At 44.9% G+C, this 17,901-nt stretch overlaps 2 protein-coding genes across 6 annotated transcripts; one reads left to right on the top strand and one right to left on the bottom strand.

Moving 5' to 3' along the window:
- The first annotated feature begins 462 nt into the window (after positions 1-462).
- On the top strand, positions 463-9,738 carry gmeb2 (glucocorticoid modulatory element binding protein 2). 2 transcript variants are annotated; one of them, XM_082519417.1, is made up of 10 exons: positions 464-743; positions 1,182-1,344; positions 1,830-1,909; positions 2,125-2,249; positions 2,324-2,427; positions 4,966-5,123; positions 7,120-7,188; positions 7,285-7,422; positions 7,525-7,647; positions 7,771-9,738. In XM_082519417.1, exons 2-10 carry the CDS (start codon positions 1,202-1,204, stop codon positions 8,391-8,393), a joined length of 1,563 nt encoding a protein of 520 aa, XP_082375543.1. In that variant the 5' UTR covers positions 464-743; positions 1,182-1,201; the 3' UTR covers positions 8,394-9,738. The 2 variants fall into 2 exon arrangements, with proteins under 2 accessions (XP_082375544.1, XP_082375543.1); XM_082519418.1 differs by lacking the exon at positions 1,182-1,344 and having other exon boundaries at positions 463-743.
- A 2,124-nt stretch (positions 9,739-11,862) lies between these two features.
- On the bottom strand, positions 11,863-15,292 carry pdyn (prodynorphin). 4 transcript variants are annotated; one of them, XM_082517414.1, is made up of 4 exons: positions 14,347-14,582; positions 13,329-13,487; positions 12,904-13,027; positions 11,863-12,576 (listed from the first exon to the last, which is right to left on the bottom strand). In XM_082517414.1, exons 3-4 carry the CDS (start codon positions 13,024-13,026, stop codon positions 12,010-12,012), a joined length of 690 nt encoding a protein of 229 aa, XP_082373540.1. In that variant the 5' UTR covers position 13,027; positions 13,329-13,487; positions 14,347-14,582; the 3' UTR covers positions 11,863-12,009. The 4 variants fall into 4 exon arrangements, with proteins under 4 accessions (XP_082373540.1, XP_082373539.1, XP_082373537.1 ...); XM_082517413.1 differs by lacking the exon at positions 14,347-14,582 and adding an exon at positions 13,718-13,810; XM_082517411.1 differs by lacking the exons at positions 13,329-13,487; positions 14,347-14,582 and adding an exon at positions 15,069-15,292.
- Positions 15,293-17,901: the final 2,609 nt, after the last annotated feature.

Here is a 17,901-nt window from a genome sequence, read left to right as displayed (position 1 = left end):
AGGACAAGGATGAAGGGCATAACAAGACAAGGAATATAGGAAAGGTGGTGAGAGCACTGAAAGGAAGATATGAAGGGACAGTGCTTTTACAAAATTCAAAGGAAAACAGAGAAACGAGAAGCACAAGAAAGAACAGCAGAGAGGAGACAGTCATATCTGGACTTAGACTTGGACACACTGGTTTAAACAGAAAAATACCACACAGGAAAATGTGTCTGCAGTGGAGAACCATAGAACATGTTTTATTGCAATGCTGAAAATATGAGGGTATGCATAGACAACTGATCCAAAAACTGAAATGAAACTGGACCTTATTGATTTATTTATAAAGAACTGAAGACGTGAAAACTATCAGGCTATATTTCATTTTTAAGACAGCCTAATTTGTTAGGTAGCTTCTGTTTTTTGTATTTTGTGGCATTTCAGCCTCCACACCAATGGAGGGCAGTAATGTACCATCTGGGAGCGCCAACCACCAAGAAAAATAACAAAGGAAGAAGAACTATACAGAAAACTATTCATGCTAGCTGGGTACGAGCAGGAAATCTTAATTGTATTTGTTTTCAAATTTAGGCTTCAAAAATAGAGCGACAGTTTTCTGTATGAAGACGAAAGGAGACGGATATCATCAGCTTTATATTTTGACAGTAATTTACTGGAATAGGTTCAGATTTACTAGATAGCATCCTTTCTGTCGGGACGACACCAACACACCGTTTTCAACATTACGTCCCAAGGCCAAGGTAAGCTTATTCAGCTCCCTCTATAATACTCTAATCTGCGGGAGCGTCGTTACATCCTGTTCGATCAGGCCAAGAAAGCAAACACGTTCAGTTCATTTCAATATGTTAGTTAGTTTGTTGCAAACAAATTCAAACCCCAACAATTTAATTCCGTCACAAAATAGTGATGTCTCCTGTAGTTTTTCCAGTGTAGACAAAGTACACAGTAGATGCTGTCAGTGTTTACTACAGCTAGCAGCCATTTAGCCCCGTATACAGTTACGGACGCTCTGCAGTCATTCCCAGTATTACTGGAATAATTCTGCACATTCCCACCCTTCTCTGAACTATGGTGTGTTTTTGCTATAGTCAGGAGATCATTTATTCTAATTACTAAATCTTTTACAACATTATACAATCAGTAACATCTGTCCACCCCCTGCTGTCACCTGTCTGTAGGTGAGCTCCTCCGAGTCTTCATGGCTTCATCAGATGTAAACATGCAGGAAATGAATGAGGTTGTGATCGTCACCTTACCGGAGTCGGGGAGCGAGGACCTCCCCTCTGTGGCAGAGGAGGATAAAGCAGTGCTGGTCACTGCAGAGTTGACCCCTCAGACCGGGTAACACATACTCACTGCACACATGGCCTTGTGGTCAAAATGTAAAATAAATGGGAAGGGGCAAATTTACTGAAAGATATAAGATGAGTAATAGTGAGATAGAAATGCAAAACTGCTATAAAGAGACAAACAGGTCCAAAGATGAGCAAGATGTCGACAAAAACACAAAATAAAAATATGCAAAAGTGCACGCTACAAAGAAATGCAACAAACACAGAAATGTAAAATCACTGAACATGTACAAAAATGGAAAATAAATAAAATAAAATGACTGTCATGCAAAGTGAGAGAGATACAACATTAAAAATAAACTCAAACAACTGTAATAGGATGCAGAATAGCTACATAAAGAACAGAAATACTGTAGGTGGACTGCCAACTCCACTTACTTGACAGTCATATATATACAAAATAACATATTGTACATGAAATCACATACAGCAGATGTACTGATATGCAGAAGTTTGCTGTTTTTTCCCCCTCAGGGAGAATGTCCTCACAGTAGCACCAATGGAAGCAGAGGCCATCAGAGCAGATTCACTGGCAAAGGAAGACGCAGTCATTGGTAATTTGAACTGAACTTTTCTTTATTAGCTTCAGCTGGATTAATTTTTCTTGTTTTCCACTTTGTTTGCATAATTTTCTGTAAAGAATAAACTGCCGTGCCATTTTTCACTCTTCTGAATTTTTCAGAAGTAAATAAAAGAACGTGTAAGTGATGGTTTACTTTACAGTTTACTATGTGTCCTTATGAAGATGTTTGCATCTCTGTCTTTGCAGTGAAATTAAGTGAAGAGGTGGATGTGGAAGCTGACGTGTTCTACCCAATCACATGCGGAGACGTCAAAGCCACTCTGATCTGGAAGAAATTCGTCTGCCCTGGGATAAATGTGAAATGTGTCCAGGTACACAGTCGTTTTTAAAGCACTTAGCTTGTCCTAAATCTACACTGACTTGTTTTTCTTTCCTCTCTGATCAGTTCAATGAGCAGCTCATCAGCCCAAAGGAGTTTGTGTGTTTAGCAGGGAAATCCACTCTGAAAGACTGGAAGAGAGCTATCCGACTCAATGGCACCATGCTCAGGTCTGGACTTGTTATTAATAGACAGTAACTGTAGTGGATACAAACCCCACTGTGCAGTATATTTTTCAACACAATGTAATTTGAGAGAATCCAGTATTTAACCTTTTCAGAGTGCTTGTGTGCAGGACTTCTTATAGCTGCCTTCATCAGACTTGATCGTGTTACATTGTGTGTTAGTTTGCGATCTCAAATCAGCCCTTTGTATTGTCGTCACCTCGCTGGGCGGGCGGGTGCCGTGGACACCTAAGTTTGTGAATGCAGTAATTGGAGAAAGAGGCAACGTAGGAGCTTCAAATTGACAGCATAGGTGATTTCACTAAAAATCGTGCACAGGTTTGAATCTCAACACACCCACTGGTCGGACATGTTGACGCTTACATATGAAAGATCTAGCCAGGATCTGGCCTGATGGCTCGATTTTCCCCCGATATTTAAAATCTTTCACACAAGTTAGCCATCATATGATTCCTTCCAGCGTGGGCTGTAATATGATGAGTCTGTCTCAGGTGTAATATGAGAGTATTTAGGTAAAATGAATGGTGCCTGAAATCATGTGGCATCACTGAGCGGCTTAAACTTCCTCTCACTCTCATAACTGGGTTCAACCCATACAAAGGCTAAGTCTCTTTACTCCACCTTTAACATCATCATGTCTTCTGCAAAACTTTGACTTTAATAATAATAATAAAAATAATAATAACAATAGACTTTATTTGAGGGCGCCTTTAAAAAGCCAAGGTCACCTTACAAAGAACAACATTAATAAAAGGAGCAATAGTCATTAAATACATAAAGAAAGTTAAAATTGCAAAACAGAACTTGATAAAAGATAAAAATCAGCACTAACGCGAATGAGCCAGTTTGAACAGATGTGTTTGGAGCTGTGACTTAAATACAGGAAGAGAGTTTATATTTCTAATGGCTGGAGGCTCTGCTCCTCGGAGTGTTGAGACGTGAGGACGGAACAGTAAGATGAATAGCAGATGAGGATCTGAGAGGGCGAGAAACAGTGATGATATGGAGCAGGTCACACAAATAGGAAGGAGCAGATTTATGGATACACTTGTACGTGAGAAGTAAGATTTTGAAGTTTATCCTTCTATGGGCAACCAGTGAAGCTGCTGAAGAACTCGGGTAATATGAGCTCTGGACGGAGTACGAGTTAGAAGTTGGAGTTTATGAAGGGACCTTTTAGGGAGACCAAATAGGAGGGAATTGCAGTAATCAGTACGGGACGTAATAAGACTATGGACAAGGATGGCAGCAGCATGGGTAGGAGGGAAGGGGCGGAGTCGGTTATTATTACATAAGTGGAAGTATGCAGACAGGGTTATGTAACTAATGTGAGGCTGGAATGAAAGAGTATTATCAAGTATGACACCCAAACTCTTAACCTGAGGGGAGGGAACGGTGGGAGAACGTTCAATGTTAATGGAAAAACTGTGGGATTTGGTTAAGATAGAGGCCGTGCCAATGAGTAAAACTTCAGTTTTATTACTGTTAAGTTTAAGAAAATTGGAGGAGAACCAGGATCTAATCTCGATAAGACAGTTTGAGAGGGAGGTAAGTGGGACGGATGAATTGGGTTTAGAAGAAATGTAGAGCTGGGTGTCATCGACATAACAGGGAAAATGTATATTATATTTTCAGAATATATGTCCAAGAGGGAGCATGTAAATAATGAATAAAAGAGGCCCTAATACTGAACCCTGGGGCACACCAGCAGAAACAGGATAGAGACTTGAAGAGCGTGATTTCAATTGGATAAACTGAGTGCGATCTGAGAGATACGAGGCTATCCAAGCAAGGGGTGGGGGGTGTATGTGGGGATATTGTGAGAAATGGTATCAAACGCTGTCAAGAAGAATGAGGATATATAGGAGACCAGAATCAGCTGCCATCAGAAGGTCATTGGTAATCCAGAAGACAGGCTTTAACTAACACAGTGGGAAGAGGGTCAAGGTGACAGGTGAAGGATGTAGATTTTTTTAATAAGATTAGATACATCAGTTATGGAGGGAAGAGTAAAGCTTGAAAATAACTGTGAGGAAGACAGTGGGGGAAACAGGAAGTCTACTTCAGAGTCAGAAGCTCCTGCAGAGTTAAGTTGACGGTAGATATCTGAGAATTTACGAGTGAAAAAAGAGACAAGCCGGCTTGTTGTTCCCGACAGCAACCAGTAGAGGGCCTGGTGGTCTCACAGTCTTGGGTGCAATGCATTAAAAAAGAACTTTTTCATTCAAACTAGTAATTTAAAGTGCTTAAATGTACTTTTTTTGTGTGTATATATTTTCTTCCCTCCCCTGTTTGCATTTAATTTATTCATAAACTTGTAGAGAATCCCACGCTCTCTGGTTATTTATTTATTTATTTATTGTCTATACTTAAACTCTCCCCTAGATATTTTTTTTGGCCTTTGGTTTGCATTGTAACTTATTTTCAACATGTTTTGCGTCACGATGGCACTCTTCTGTCAGACATGATAGACAGTTACAGCAAATTGTGCCTAACAGCCTTTCATCATATTTAATTTCACAGGAAGATCATGGACTCTGGTGAACTGGACTTCTATCACCACACAAAGGTCTGCTCCAACACCTGCCGCAGTACTAAAATAGACCTGGTGGGAACTAAAGTGTCCATCAGCACTGATTCGTCAGACGATGTGATTCCCGCCACGCCTTCATCAGCTGATTGTAAGTCCTTTTACAAAATGATTTGGTGCAAATCAAATACACTACATAAAAAATAATGACTGTGATGAAGCAAAAATAAACACTTTAAACAGTAAAAATTAACAGATTCTATACAATGTAGCTGCCATCGCCAGTGCGTGAATGGGTGGATGACTGGATATGTAAAGCGCTTTGGGGTCCTTAGGGACTAGTAAAGCGCTATATAAATACAGACCATTTACCATTTATACACTATACTGAAAACAAAAATAACTTTGCAGAGTCTTGGAGTGTGTTACATCTCCATGTGCAGGTTTGCAAACATGATGAGGTCAGAATCATGAAGATTAATCAGTAATCTTTTGCATTAGCCTCACTTAATGTAATCCTGCCAACACAGATTTTAGGTTCGGCTCTGGCCCCATGTATGAGTGTGAGCACAGTTTTAAGAGCTTTTTAAATCCTTCATCCAGCAGTATAGTCACAGGCAAACAGAAAACCAATGGCACCATGCTCAGGTCTGGACTAGTTATTAATAGACGGTAACTGTAGTGGATACAAACCCCACTGTGCAGTATATTTTTAAGATAAGATAAGATAAGATAGAACTTTATTAATCCCTCGGGTGGGTTCCTCTGGGAAATTCGACTTCCAAAAAAAGCACAGCAACGACCGAAGTTACAGTTACAGAACTGTTATATATATATATATACACACACACACACACACACACACACACACATATAAATACAGAGACAAATATAAATAAAATATACAAAGGGGATAAATAGAATAAATAGGAATAAAAAATACAAGTGAATTGCACATTTCAAGTATTGAGTCTATTGCACTGTTGACTATTTACAAAAAGTATTGCACAAGGTATTGTACAGTGAGGTGCAGAGGCACTACAGCTTAGTTGTTCCCCCCTCCTTTGTCCTCCTGTCTCCCCTCCCTCTCCCCTCCAGAGAGGAGTTAAACAGTCTGATGGCGTGTGGGACAAAGGAGTTTTTAAGTCTGTTAGTTCTTGTCTTGGGGAGAAGCAACCTGTCACTGAACAGACTCTTCTGGTTGTTTATGGCCGTGTGCAGAGGATGCCCAGCATTGTCCATAATGTCCATCAGTTTCTTTAATGTCCTTTTCTCTGCCACTGTCACCAGAGTGTCCAGCTTCATGCCGACCACAGAGCTAGCCCTCCTGATCAGTTTCTCCAGCCTGGATGAGTCCCTCTTTGCTGTGCTGCTTTTCAACACAATGTAATTTGAGAGAATCCAGTATTTAACCTTTTCAGAGTGCTTGTGTGCAGGACTTCTTATCAGACTTGATTGTGTTACATTGTGTGTTAGTTTGCGATCTCAAATCAGCCCTTTGTACTGTCGTCACCTCGCTGGGCGGGCGGGTGCCGTGGACACCTAAGTTTGTGAATGCAGTAATTGGAAAACGAGGCGACGTAGGAGCTTCAAATTGACGGCATAGGTGATTTCACTAAAAATCGTGCACAGGTTTGAATCCCAACACACCCACTGGTCGGACATGTTGACGCTTACATATGAAAGATCTAGCCAGGATCTGGCCTGATGGCTCGATTTTCCCTCGATATTTAAAATCTTTCACACAAGTTAGCCATCATATGATTCCTTCCAGCGTGGGCTGTAGTATGATGAGTCTGTCTCAGGTGTAATATGAGAGTATTTAGCTCGATGCTTTGGCCCCATGTACGAGTGTGAGCACAGTTTTAAGAGCTTTTTAAAACCTTCATCCAGCAGTATAGTCACAGGCAAACAGAAAACCTGACTTGTTATTTCCAAGCTAGTTTTAGTGAAGACTGGGAAAACATGTTACCTGTGAAAAATCCCATTTGGCAGTAATTCAGTCACAGTGTGAGTGACTTTGCATCCAGGAGTACGTCATTGTTATAAATAAATATAAAGTGAAGCCACGCGCAGCACAGATGAGTGGAGCTTCTGAACCAGCACCACAGTCTGCACTGCAACCACGTGTGCCGTCTCTGTTGTAGTGAATGGAGCTGCAGCATCATTTCCAGAGGTGATGGAGGAAGCTTCAGGCTGGGTCACAGCCATCGGAGGTGATCAACAACCTACATACACACAGACACCATCAAGTGGAGTCACCTGACTCAGAGAGGTAATCATGTTACTGATGTGTGTGTTTGTGTGCACAGAGGACTCCATCGCGTTCTGGCGTGCGGTGAAGGAGGCAGGGCTGCTGGAAGAGGTGGTAGAGGACTTCCAGAATGAGCTGCAGGAGGTGCTGAAGGGGCTGCAGGAGAGAGTGTGTGACCCACCGCTGCAGGTCAAAGGTTAGAAACACACACAGGTGTGGGTCGGTTAGTCACCTGCCACAGACGACTAATAAAAATACTGATCGTGAAATGACGCAGCGTGACTGCTCTGTTTCTCAGATGCTGTTTTACTCAACAACATAGTGCAGAACTTTGGAATGCTGGACCTTGTGAAAAAGGTTCTGGCAAGTCACAAGAGCCAGATGGACCGTTACAGAGAGCAGTACACTCGCAGCTTAGCCGGTCAGTGCAGAATCCTAAGTGGTCTTCCTTGTGCTTGTGATTTGTGTAACTTTGTAGAAATGACTGCATTCTGCATGAAGGAGTAACAGCAATCTTGTGGTACTTCACCGTCTCCCCCTGTAGCCCTGGAGCAGCAGTGTGACGAGCACAGGAAGCGAGCCAAGGAGCTGAAGAGCAAATCACAGCACCTCAACAACGTCCTGATGACCCTCACGCCGGTGCCTGCGCCTCCCGGGCCCAAGCGTCCCCGGCTGACGCGTGCTGTCTCCGGTCCTGCCGCAGTCAATGCTGCACCCACCCAGATCACCCTGCCTCTTAGCCAGCTGACCAGCCTCCCACTGGGGAAGGTGCTGACTGTGGCAGGAGCCCAGCCCAGCACCAATGTTGGCGCGTACACCCTCCTGACCTCCTCGCTCTGTGGGTCAGAGCTTTCAGCTGATGGCTCTAACTTGACAGTTTTGTCCACTGCTGCCGGTCAGGAAGGGGCAGCTGGGGCCAGCAGCCAAGCAGCCTCCGGGGCCTTCGTTAAGTTGGTGGGACCTCAGTTCCAGCTGGTGACGCTGCAGGGTCTGGCCACCACACAGGGCGCCGCTGTCCAACAGCAGGTTGGCACCATCAGTGTTGTCGACGCCTTGGCAGCCACTGCCGACGATTCCGAGGAGGCAAACCAGCTAGATGATGATGATAAAGGTCAGCCAGAGCAGGTTAAAGAGGAAGACGGGGACCAGCAGGACCAGCAGCAGTGAAATACAGCCTGGCTGTTTGCTCCCTCGTCTGGCTTCTGATTGGCTTCAGTTTGGAGTGGACTGAAGGTGGAGGTGAAGGCCTATGAACCCTTTTCCACACCATTTCATGCATTTCAAGACATCCATAGATCTCCATTAGAAACTGAACAGGTGTTGTGACTGTATATTTCATCCGTAATAAAATATGTATCACGTCTGTCTGTTTATTCCACACAGGAAGATTGTTTAGTTTGATAATAAATGCTTGTTTTTTTTAAAGAAAAGTTCAGGACTTGAGGATTTTTGTAAAACGTATTTTTATAAAAAAGAGTGAAGGGATTTTTGAATTGTCCCGACCTTGGACGACTGTTTGCTGTGATGTTACTGGCTTCATAGATTCTAAATTCACTTGGATTATAAAACACTGTTAATGTACTGGGTCTTATATCGTTCTTTTCTATTCTACTTGAACACTCAAAGCACTTTGTACAACATGCTTTATGCTTTTCTGTCTAACATTCATCCTCTGACACATGCATCCGATAGCATGTTGGGATTTAGCTCCACCAACCTTCCAGTAGATGACCTGCTCCACCTCCTGTTCTTGGGATGCTTTGACCACTGGGTGTGGTCAGGAGAACACTTTAAAATGGGGGTAAAAAAACATTTATGTGAAGCTTAACCAGTACATGACTTATGCTGGCTGGAGTATGTATCATGAACTCAGCATTAACATGTAAATTACAAAAACTTTGTGTTATTTATACTTCACATTGAAGAAAGCAAATGTACAGGTATTTAATTGATCGTTACTCTTGTTGCGTTAAAGTTTTGTGACCCTACTTTGCATTAAAAGCTTTATTCTCCCCCAGAACATGAAGTTTATGAGTAAATCCTTCAGCTTTATAAGCAAAGCAGCAGATTGCAGCAGTCATTCCAAACTTAGACACGAGCCCCAGTCATCGGATGGTTGGTGGAAGAACTCTTAACTAGAAGAGATCTGCAGCAGGTTCTTTAGTTTTTGCATTTGCACACTTACATATTTCAAGTCATAGAACAAATGTTAATATTAGAAAATAGTCTTCTGTTATGAGAAAAAAGTAATTGCACTGTAAACCCAAGAACTGGTTGTGTTACCCTTGACAGAGCAATCAACTGATGACTGGCACTGAGTCATTCACATTACTGTGGAGCAACATTGGTCTGTTTTTCTTTGCAGAATTGTTCTAATTCATCCACACTGAAGGGTTTCTTTCATGAATCACTTGTTTAAGGTCATGCAATTTATTCACTTTCCCTCTGGGGTTAATAAAGTTTCTCTGATTCTGATGCAAGTTTGAGTTTTGAATAAAGAAGTGTAAAACTTTTGGGGGTTTTTTGGCATTCAGAGGTGGACGTGCTGCATAACACAAATGTGCTCGAGCTCCAGGGTACAAACTGATGGCTGGACTTTTTCTGATCAAGAGCAGAATTCACTGTTATCAGTTACAGAAAGTCATCCAGGTGCTGAAGCAGCAAAGTGACTCCAGACTATCACACTACCAGTACCATGTTTGACCGGTTAGTATAATATAATGGGACTCAAACCTTCTCATCAGTGCACAGGATATTTTCCCTAAAGTCTTGGATCATCAGGATGCTCTTTGGCCAACCGTGATTTTCATCGTGGAACTCTCCAGTCTCTTTCGTTCTGTTGGATCATGAACTCTGACCTCCACTGGGCCAAGTGATACCTGCAGTTCTTTAGATGTTGTTCTGGCTTGTTTTATAACCTCCCAGATGATTCGTCTATGCACTCAGAGTAATTTTGGTAGAACAGCCACTCCTGGGAAGTTTCACCACTGTTCCAAGTTTTCTCCATCTGTGAGATTGGTGAACCACAAATGAATCTCACTAAAGTTTGCTGGAGCTCCAAATCCTTAGAAATGGCTTTGTGATGCTTTCCAGGATGGCATATGTCAATTACTTTGTCCATCCAATCACCTATCAGAGTCACACGAGGGCTAAAACCTTTCCCAGCTACCACAGGATGAGAAGCAGGTTATCTTTGTCTAGTCTTTGTTTGATCATTTGTCTGCATATCTTTTTACATGGGCAGCAGGTGGCCCGGTGGGTCGCACTGTTGCCTCACAGTAAAAAGATCCTGAGTGTGACTCCACCTTTCTCCCCCTGTTCTCTCCGGGCACTCTGGCTTCCTCCCACAGTCCAAAGACATGCAGTCAGTGGGGTTCGGTTAGTTCCTCTCAGGAAAAAAGTTTTTGAACCTCTTGATCAGCTGGGCCCTTTTTCTGTGGATTTTTCCTGTACCTTTGTGGGTTTCCTACAGGCACTCCTGGCTTCATCCCACAGCTGTTTAGTTCAACTTGTCATTGTAAATTAGCCATGTACATGAGAATTATACAGTGAAGGAGATATGCTAAAGCTGGTAGTGTAAATTGTTCAGTAAGAATAGAAAAATGCCAAACGAGTCTATTTCTTTGCTTAGGCTGCTGCCCCCGCGACCCGGCCCCGGACAAAGCGGATGAGGATGGATGGATGGATGGAGTCTATTTCTATTTTTTTCTTCTGCTGTTTTTCTTTATAATAAGAAAAGGAATTTAAAAAATCTGCATATTCTCCTGTGGTGCTAATTCATACACATTCATTCATCGTGAATGACGCCTTTATTATTAAAGTGCTTTAATTCCTGTTCTGGGGGGAGACTTCTGACGCTTGCCCACACCGTGGCGCAACAGCATCCTGTTTTAATGACTTCACAGATTGATCAGTTTTCTGTCTCAGGATCAAATTCTTGGCATCTGCGGTGCTGTTATATTCATCCTGTAAAACTGTTTATCTATATTTTGGAAAACTTGGGAAAATGTGTAACAACAACAACAACAACAACAACAACAACAATAACCTAATATAATAATAAATATTCAGGTTGTGTAAAATTTAGTTGGCATTTAGATTCTGTAAAGTGACAAAGTTAAAATGACATGCATGATACAGCAACCGATCAGAAACGTTCAATTTATGGAATATGAAGCGTACCATTGCCTCGACCTGATTGCTCCTAGATGTCCTATCCTGACCATACAAATGAAATGTTCTCCACAATGGTTTTATTCCAAATCACTTTAAGCTTTGAGCTGGCCTTGATTTTTGGTGTCGTTAGAAGTAAACAGAATTATTTTCATTGTTTGTTAATATTAATTATATATATTGTTTTTAAAATTAACGTAAGTATCTATTATGTCAAGTATTGTTTTCAATAATAAAACGGGAACATTGACACAAACCCTACATCGTTTTACTGGGAAATTCAAAATTGGGACAACAACAAGCAGCCTGAGAGTGCAAACAGCGGCCGCAACAAGAGAAACAACAACGTAAAATTGTTAAATCGCTCTCAAAGCGAACACCGCGCCATATCGTCCTGTGTGCAAAAAATCAAATACATTTAAAAAGAGGGTGATTTTATTTATGATTTTATTAAACAAGCATTTATTGAAGGAAAGGCGATGATGCAAATTACACAAATGTTACACAGAAGGCAGCCGAATCTAGGCGAGCTCAGCAGGCATATGATACTTCAATTATGGCATTTCAAGTAAACCTGTGCAAGTTCCTTTGAGTTCTCCTACGACTGTGTCTATAGGGTCAGCTCGTCATAGGAGAAATAGGGCTCCTCTACTGAGCGCATAGAGATTTTGAAGTGACGGCGCAGAAACCCTCCGTACCGCTTGTCCCACTTCAGGTTGTTCAACTTTGGTCGGACTCTCCTCATGAAGCCTCCGTAGCGCTTCTGCAGCTCCTCGGGCTCCTGGTCCTCCTGCTCCACGGAGCTACTTCTCTTTGACTTTGGGCCGAATTTCCGTAAAAAGCCGCCGTAACGTTTAACATAACCACGGAGGATGTGATCCTCTGGAGTGTCGTCTGCCTGCTCCGCTGTATCTGCGTCTCTATCTTCCAGCTTCTTCAAAAAAAGCTCATATTTTTTGGGCAGCGAGGCACCTTTCAGGATGTAATTGTCGCGCCACGGAGAGGCGAATATTTTGTTCTTGTTCTTGTCGATCCTCTTGATGAAGCCGCCGTAGCGTTTGACCAGATCTGCCTGCTGGCTCTCCTCCTCCTCCGCAGCCTCATCTTGGCTGAAGTCGGCCAACCGCGGAGCCTGGCTGCAGCTCTCCAGCTGGCCCTCACAATCGGCGCTGCACGACTGCAAGACACAGACAAGATCGGGAAACCAGGGGACATCAGCAGGGCGCACTATACCTGAACGCACGTTACATTTCCCACTTGTGAGTTTTGTTTGTGGTAAAGCTCGGCGGCTGCGCCTTACTTCCCAGTCGAACGAGAAATTTCAAAACTATATATACACACAGGCTACTGCATATTCCAAGATTTTATTAATGGTTTTGCCTGATTTTTAACTCCAAGATTTAGACGATTACAGTTAGAATAACACACTGAAGAATTTTCTATCATTTTGGATCAGCAACAAGATTATGAAGTCATCTTAAATTTCCCTTTTGAACTTTCTTACCAGGCTGCTGTAAGCTTCATCGGCGCTAAGAATTTGCTGCGCGCATTTCTGACACTGTGAAGAACAGTCTGTGTGGATGCAGGGCGGCAAGCTCAGCATCAGCACCAGGACATACCACTCCATTCTTCAAAAACACACACACACACACACACACACACACACACACACACACACACACACACACACACACACACACACACACACACACACACACACCAGTCGGTGAGGGGAGAGAAACACCACATCAAATGTTTCACCAGACTGGAATTAAAGAAATTACTGAAACTGAGAATCACGTTAGCGGAGAGCGCACGTAAGTTTTTTTTTATGTTCCTTCGTCTACTTGTTATCATTACCAATAAAAGGGAAATAAAATGTTCTCTAGTTTAAAGTTTGAGAGAAAGAAAAAGTGTAAAAACCAGTACCTCAGGAATCGGACCGATACTTCCAGCCTTGTTAAGAGTCGCAGAGGCACATCTACCACGAAACTGCTCGCTGTCCGCCCTCCGACACCCGTTTCTCTAGCGCGTCTTGGCGTCTATCTTTTTATCACTAGAGATTTGGCTGTGTCATCAGAACAGCTTCTATAATCGGACCAATAGGAGGGAAATATACTGCGTAAATAAACGCACTGCCTCCCCGCTTCAGGAGTTTTAACAACGCCCACACAGAGACAGGAGTAGCAGCGCGGTTCATCCCATCAGCACATCGTTATTGTCATCATTCCATCTCTGAAGTGACCAAACCCCTGGCTGTAAATCATACTGACATCAATAAGAAAATGATTTTTCTTTTTCAGTGGAACACCATATACCTGAACTGAACAGGAAATGGATCCAAAAGTGACCATTGTGCGTCAAAACAGAGCTTTTCACTCAGCGGCAAATCTTCTGGGGTTCAAGGCACATAAGGCCCCTCCAGGTTCACCGCCATTGTCTTATGTAAATAATCAGACACCACCACCGTCAAAACAACGCCCTATTAACATTTTACGCTGCTCAAAAAAAATTAAAGGAACAATTTAATTAAAAAATCATGCTGGGTATCTAGACTCATATGGACTGGGCACAAAAAGATGCCACATTGTTGGATGGATCTGAGGGCTGAATTCAAAGACACCCTGAAAATCAAAGTGAAAAAAGGATATGGTGTGGTGGACCACTAGAGGGCTCCACTCACACCCAGTATATCCGGTTGTTCAGTGATGACACGACGAATCCTACTTCCGGGCCTAAAGTAGTCTGCGTTTAATATGGCTTTTGTGTTGTTAACATGTTTAATGTTATGTATTTTCTTCTATTTAATCTCAAAAAGCTCCTAAAACAGTCAGTGATCACTGTTGATCTCCCTCGGCTTTTATTACCGCTAATCATTTATTTAAGCTCAGTTTTTAAAACCTTACGATGTAACTACAGCCCATGCCGCAGTATATGAATGACTAACCTCATATTGTGGATGGATTATCTCAGTTGTTCTCCTGGCTGAAGTTTGGTCCTTTTACAGCATCCTGCCATGCGATTACATTTGTTCCTGACCACCGAGAACACTCACGTTAACTTTTATCGAGTGGAAAAAAAAGTTAGCTTGTTTATATTATTCTAACATAGCTGTGTCGCTAGCGGTCACGTAGCACATCATTATATACCAGCTAGCCCAACTTCAGTAACCCTACAAACGTCACTGCTTTTTAGTTTTCTGTTTTCATTTATGTAGTTTTCTGTCTTCATTTATGCTGGAAGTGATAACAGAGCTGTACGTTTTAATTTGTTTCCAAAACCCCGCAGTCAGGACATGCTATATTGTATTTAGATAAAAGCTAGCGAGCTAACTCCCTGGTAACTTCTAACTCCGTTAAATGTCATAAATTCCATTTTCATGGATGCCTGGATGTTAAACTCAATTGTTACACCTGGTAGAGCAGAACGCTGATCATTTTATTAAAGATGAAAGATTTTAGACAGTTTTTCAACTCTCAGTAATGCCATAGTGATCGTTTGATATATGGACCAGCAGCGGAGTTTAGGTCCAGACACGGCTAGTGACGCCAGACTGAACAACCGGATATGAAGTGTGTTCCTGTGTTTTGTGGCGCGATATGCGCAGTTGATGTTGGAGACGAATAAAGAAGGAGTGAGAACTGAGAGCTCTGTGTCGTTGATGCTTACCTCCACATTGTTGACCCCTGACTCGAGCATGCAACGGGCCGCAGATAACGCAGACTCCGCTATGGATGCATCAGCGGCCGCCGGACCTCCGCCTCCTGTTGCAGCTACGTTCGCTGTGGCGATGAAACTGCCGGACTTTTGGCTCCATGACCCCCCGTCATGGTTTGTACACGTGGAGGCTCAGTTCGCCCTTCGCGGCATCTCGGCTGACGACACGAAGTATCACCATGTGGTAGCCTCGCTCGACCCGCTGGCCACCCGTCGCGCGATGGCGCTCCTCCGGGACCCACCCGCCCAAGGGAAATACGCTGCCCTCAAAGAGCTGCTTCTTCGGCGCTATGCCCTCTCCGACACTGAACGAGCCGAAAAGCTCCTCAACCTGTCAGGCTTGGGTGGCGGTACCGCGCTCGAGCTCATGGAGAACATGCTATCGTTGCTCGGGCCAGATGACGGTGGTTTCCTCTTCGCCCACCTCTTCCTCCGCCAACTACCGGCTGCCGTGAGAGCTGTCGTCGCAAACTCTCTGCTTCTGCCTGCGAAGGATTATCGCTCCCTGGCTGAAGAAGCAGATCGCATTCTTCTGGCTAGCCGCACTTTCGACGTTCACGCCCTGGATACGGACTCGCCGGCGGCACCTTCCACGCCTCCACCTGCCTCCCCCGGAGCATCCGCCCCCTTGTTGACTGCAGGGATTGCTACACGCCAGCACCGCAGAAAGAGCATCTGTTTCTACCATCAGCGTTTTGGCGACAGAGCGCGTCGCTGCCTGCCGCCTTGCGCTTTCACGGCCCAGGGAAACGGACCCGCCAGCGCGCCATAGCAGCCGCGACCGCTGGCAATACAGAAAGGCTGCTCTTCATAGAGCTTGTTCGAGTTTTTGCGCATGCTGTTTGGCCTGAAAGGTGCCGCCCAGACCTTTCAGCGGCTGATGGACTCCGTTTTGCGTGGGCTGCCGTTCGTTTTTGTTTATCTGGACGATATATTGGTGGCCAGCTGCTCAGCGAGCCAGCACGAGTCCCATCTGCGCCAGGTTTTCCAGCGTTTGGCAGCGCATGGCCTGATCATCAACCCTTCCAAGTGCCAGTTTGGGTTGCCTGTTCTGGATTTCCTCGGGCACCGCATTTCCGCTGAAGGTGTGGTTCCGTTGCCCGACAGAGTCCAGGCCGTTTCGGCTTTTCCGCCGAAAAGCGCCGACTTGCTGAACGCAAGTCCCACGTCGGTTAAAGCGTTGCAGGAGTTCTTGGGGATGATAAATTTTTACAACTGCTTTCTCCCCAGAGCTGCCCACCTGCTACAGCCACTCTATGCTGCCTTAAAAGGTAAAACAGCCAAAGATCCGGTTGACTGGCTGCCGGAACGCGTCCGTGCATTTTACGCAGCCAAGTCTGCGCTGGCTGACGCCGCCCTGCTGGCCCACCCGCTTCCATCGGCGGAGATCGCGTTGACCACCGATGCGTCTGACGTGGTAGTGGGTGGGGTGTTGGAACAGCGGGTTTCAGGTATCTGGCAACCACTCGCCTTTTTCAGTCGTACGCTCCGGGATGCTGAACGCAAGTACAGTGTTTTTGACAGGGAGTTGCTGGCCCTGCACCTCGCGACGCGACATTTTCGTTTTTTCCTCGAGGGTTGCAACTTTACTGCGTACGTTGACCACAAACCTTTGACATTTGCGATGTCCAAGGTCTCTGACCCATGGAGCGCACATCAGCAGCGCCAGTTGGCGGCCATTTCAGAGTTTACCACAGACATTCAGCATGTGGCTGGTAAGTCCAATCACGTCGCTGACTGTCTCTCACGTGTGTTGGTTTCTCCGGTGTATGTCGGCATCGACTACGCTGCCATGGCCGCCGAGCAACGTGCTGACCCGGACGTCCTTGCCCTTCAGTCAACAAAAACGGGCCTCGTGCTGGAGGACACCCCAGTGTGGGACGGCGGTCCGCATCTTCTTTGCGACGTTTCCACCGGCCGCCCCCGCCCGGTGGTTCCCCTTTCGTGGCGTCGTCATGTTTTTGACTCAGTCCATGCCCTCTCTCATCCCGGCGTCCGGGCCTCGGTCAAGCTGGTCAGCGCCAGGTTTGTTTGGCCGGGCCTTCACAAGACGGTGAAAGAATGGGCGGCGGTTTGTATCCCATGCCAACGCTCGAAAATCCACCGGCACACACAGGCACCCCTCGAACCTTTCCGTGTCCCGGGTAGGCGTTTCGATCACGTTCATGTGGACCTGGTTGGTCCCTTGCCGCAGTCACAGGGTTTCACGCACCTTTTGACTGTGGTGGACCGCACAACCAGGTGGCTGGAGGCGGTACCCCTGGCTTTGCTGGGATTGCGTAGCGCGGTTAAAGAAGACCTCGGGGTTTCCCCGGCTGAACTGGTCCTCGGCCAGCCTCTCCGGGTCCCCGGGGAATTCTTACCTGAGAGCCCTCCCCCATGTTTCGATACCTCTTTGTTGCCTTTTCGCCCCCCAAGAGACTCATTTCCTGTTCCTGGTCCTGTGCACCACTGCCTGCCTGACACTTTTGTTCCGAGTTCGTTGGACTCTGCTCGTTTTGTTTTCGTCAGGCACGATGCCCATAGGACTCCGCTGCGTCCACTATATGACGGGCCATGCAGGGTTCTTAAACCAGGCAACAAACATTTCATTTTGGACTTTGGCGGTCGGCAGGAAGTTGTCTCTGTTGACAGACTTAAGCCTGCACATGTTATGCAAGAGGATCAGGTGGTCCCGGCCCAGGCCCCTCGCCGCGGCCGCCCACCTGCCACCGGGCTGATGGATTCTGTTTTTTCCCCCAGGAGCGACCCAAAATCAACGGAGTCCGAGTCGTCTGCAGCTTTT

This window comes from Aulonocara stuartgranti, assembly GCF_965226115.1.
Source record: "Aulonocara stuartgranti genome assembly, chromosome: 20".
Taxonomy (NCBI): Eukaryota; Metazoa; Chordata; class Actinopteri; order Cichliformes; family Cichlidae; genus Aulonocara; species Aulonocara stuartgranti.
Note: the sequence above shows the minus strand (reverse complement) of the source record. Positions and strands in the feature narration are given on the sequence as shown.

Bases quoted from the DNA above. Each gene is read 5' to 3' on its own strand.
- pdyn (XM_082517411.1), bottom strand. The intron at 12,577-12,903 runs GTAAGAAAGTTC...TGTGTCTTGCAG, and splicing joins ATGAAGCTTACAGCAGCCTG to TCGTGCAGCGCCGATTGTGA.
- gmeb2 (XM_082519417.1), top strand. From the start codon at position 1,202: ATGGCTTCATCAGATGTAAACATGCAGGAAATGAATGAGGTTGTGATC. The intron at 2,428-4,965 runs GTCTGGACTTGT...TTAATTTCACAG, and splicing joins CTCAATGGCACCATGCTCAG to GAAGATCATGGACTCTGGTG. The intron at 7,423-7,524 runs GTTAGAAACACA...TCTGTTTCTCAG, and splicing joins CCCACCGCTGCAGGTCAAAG to ATGCTGTTTTACTCAACAAC.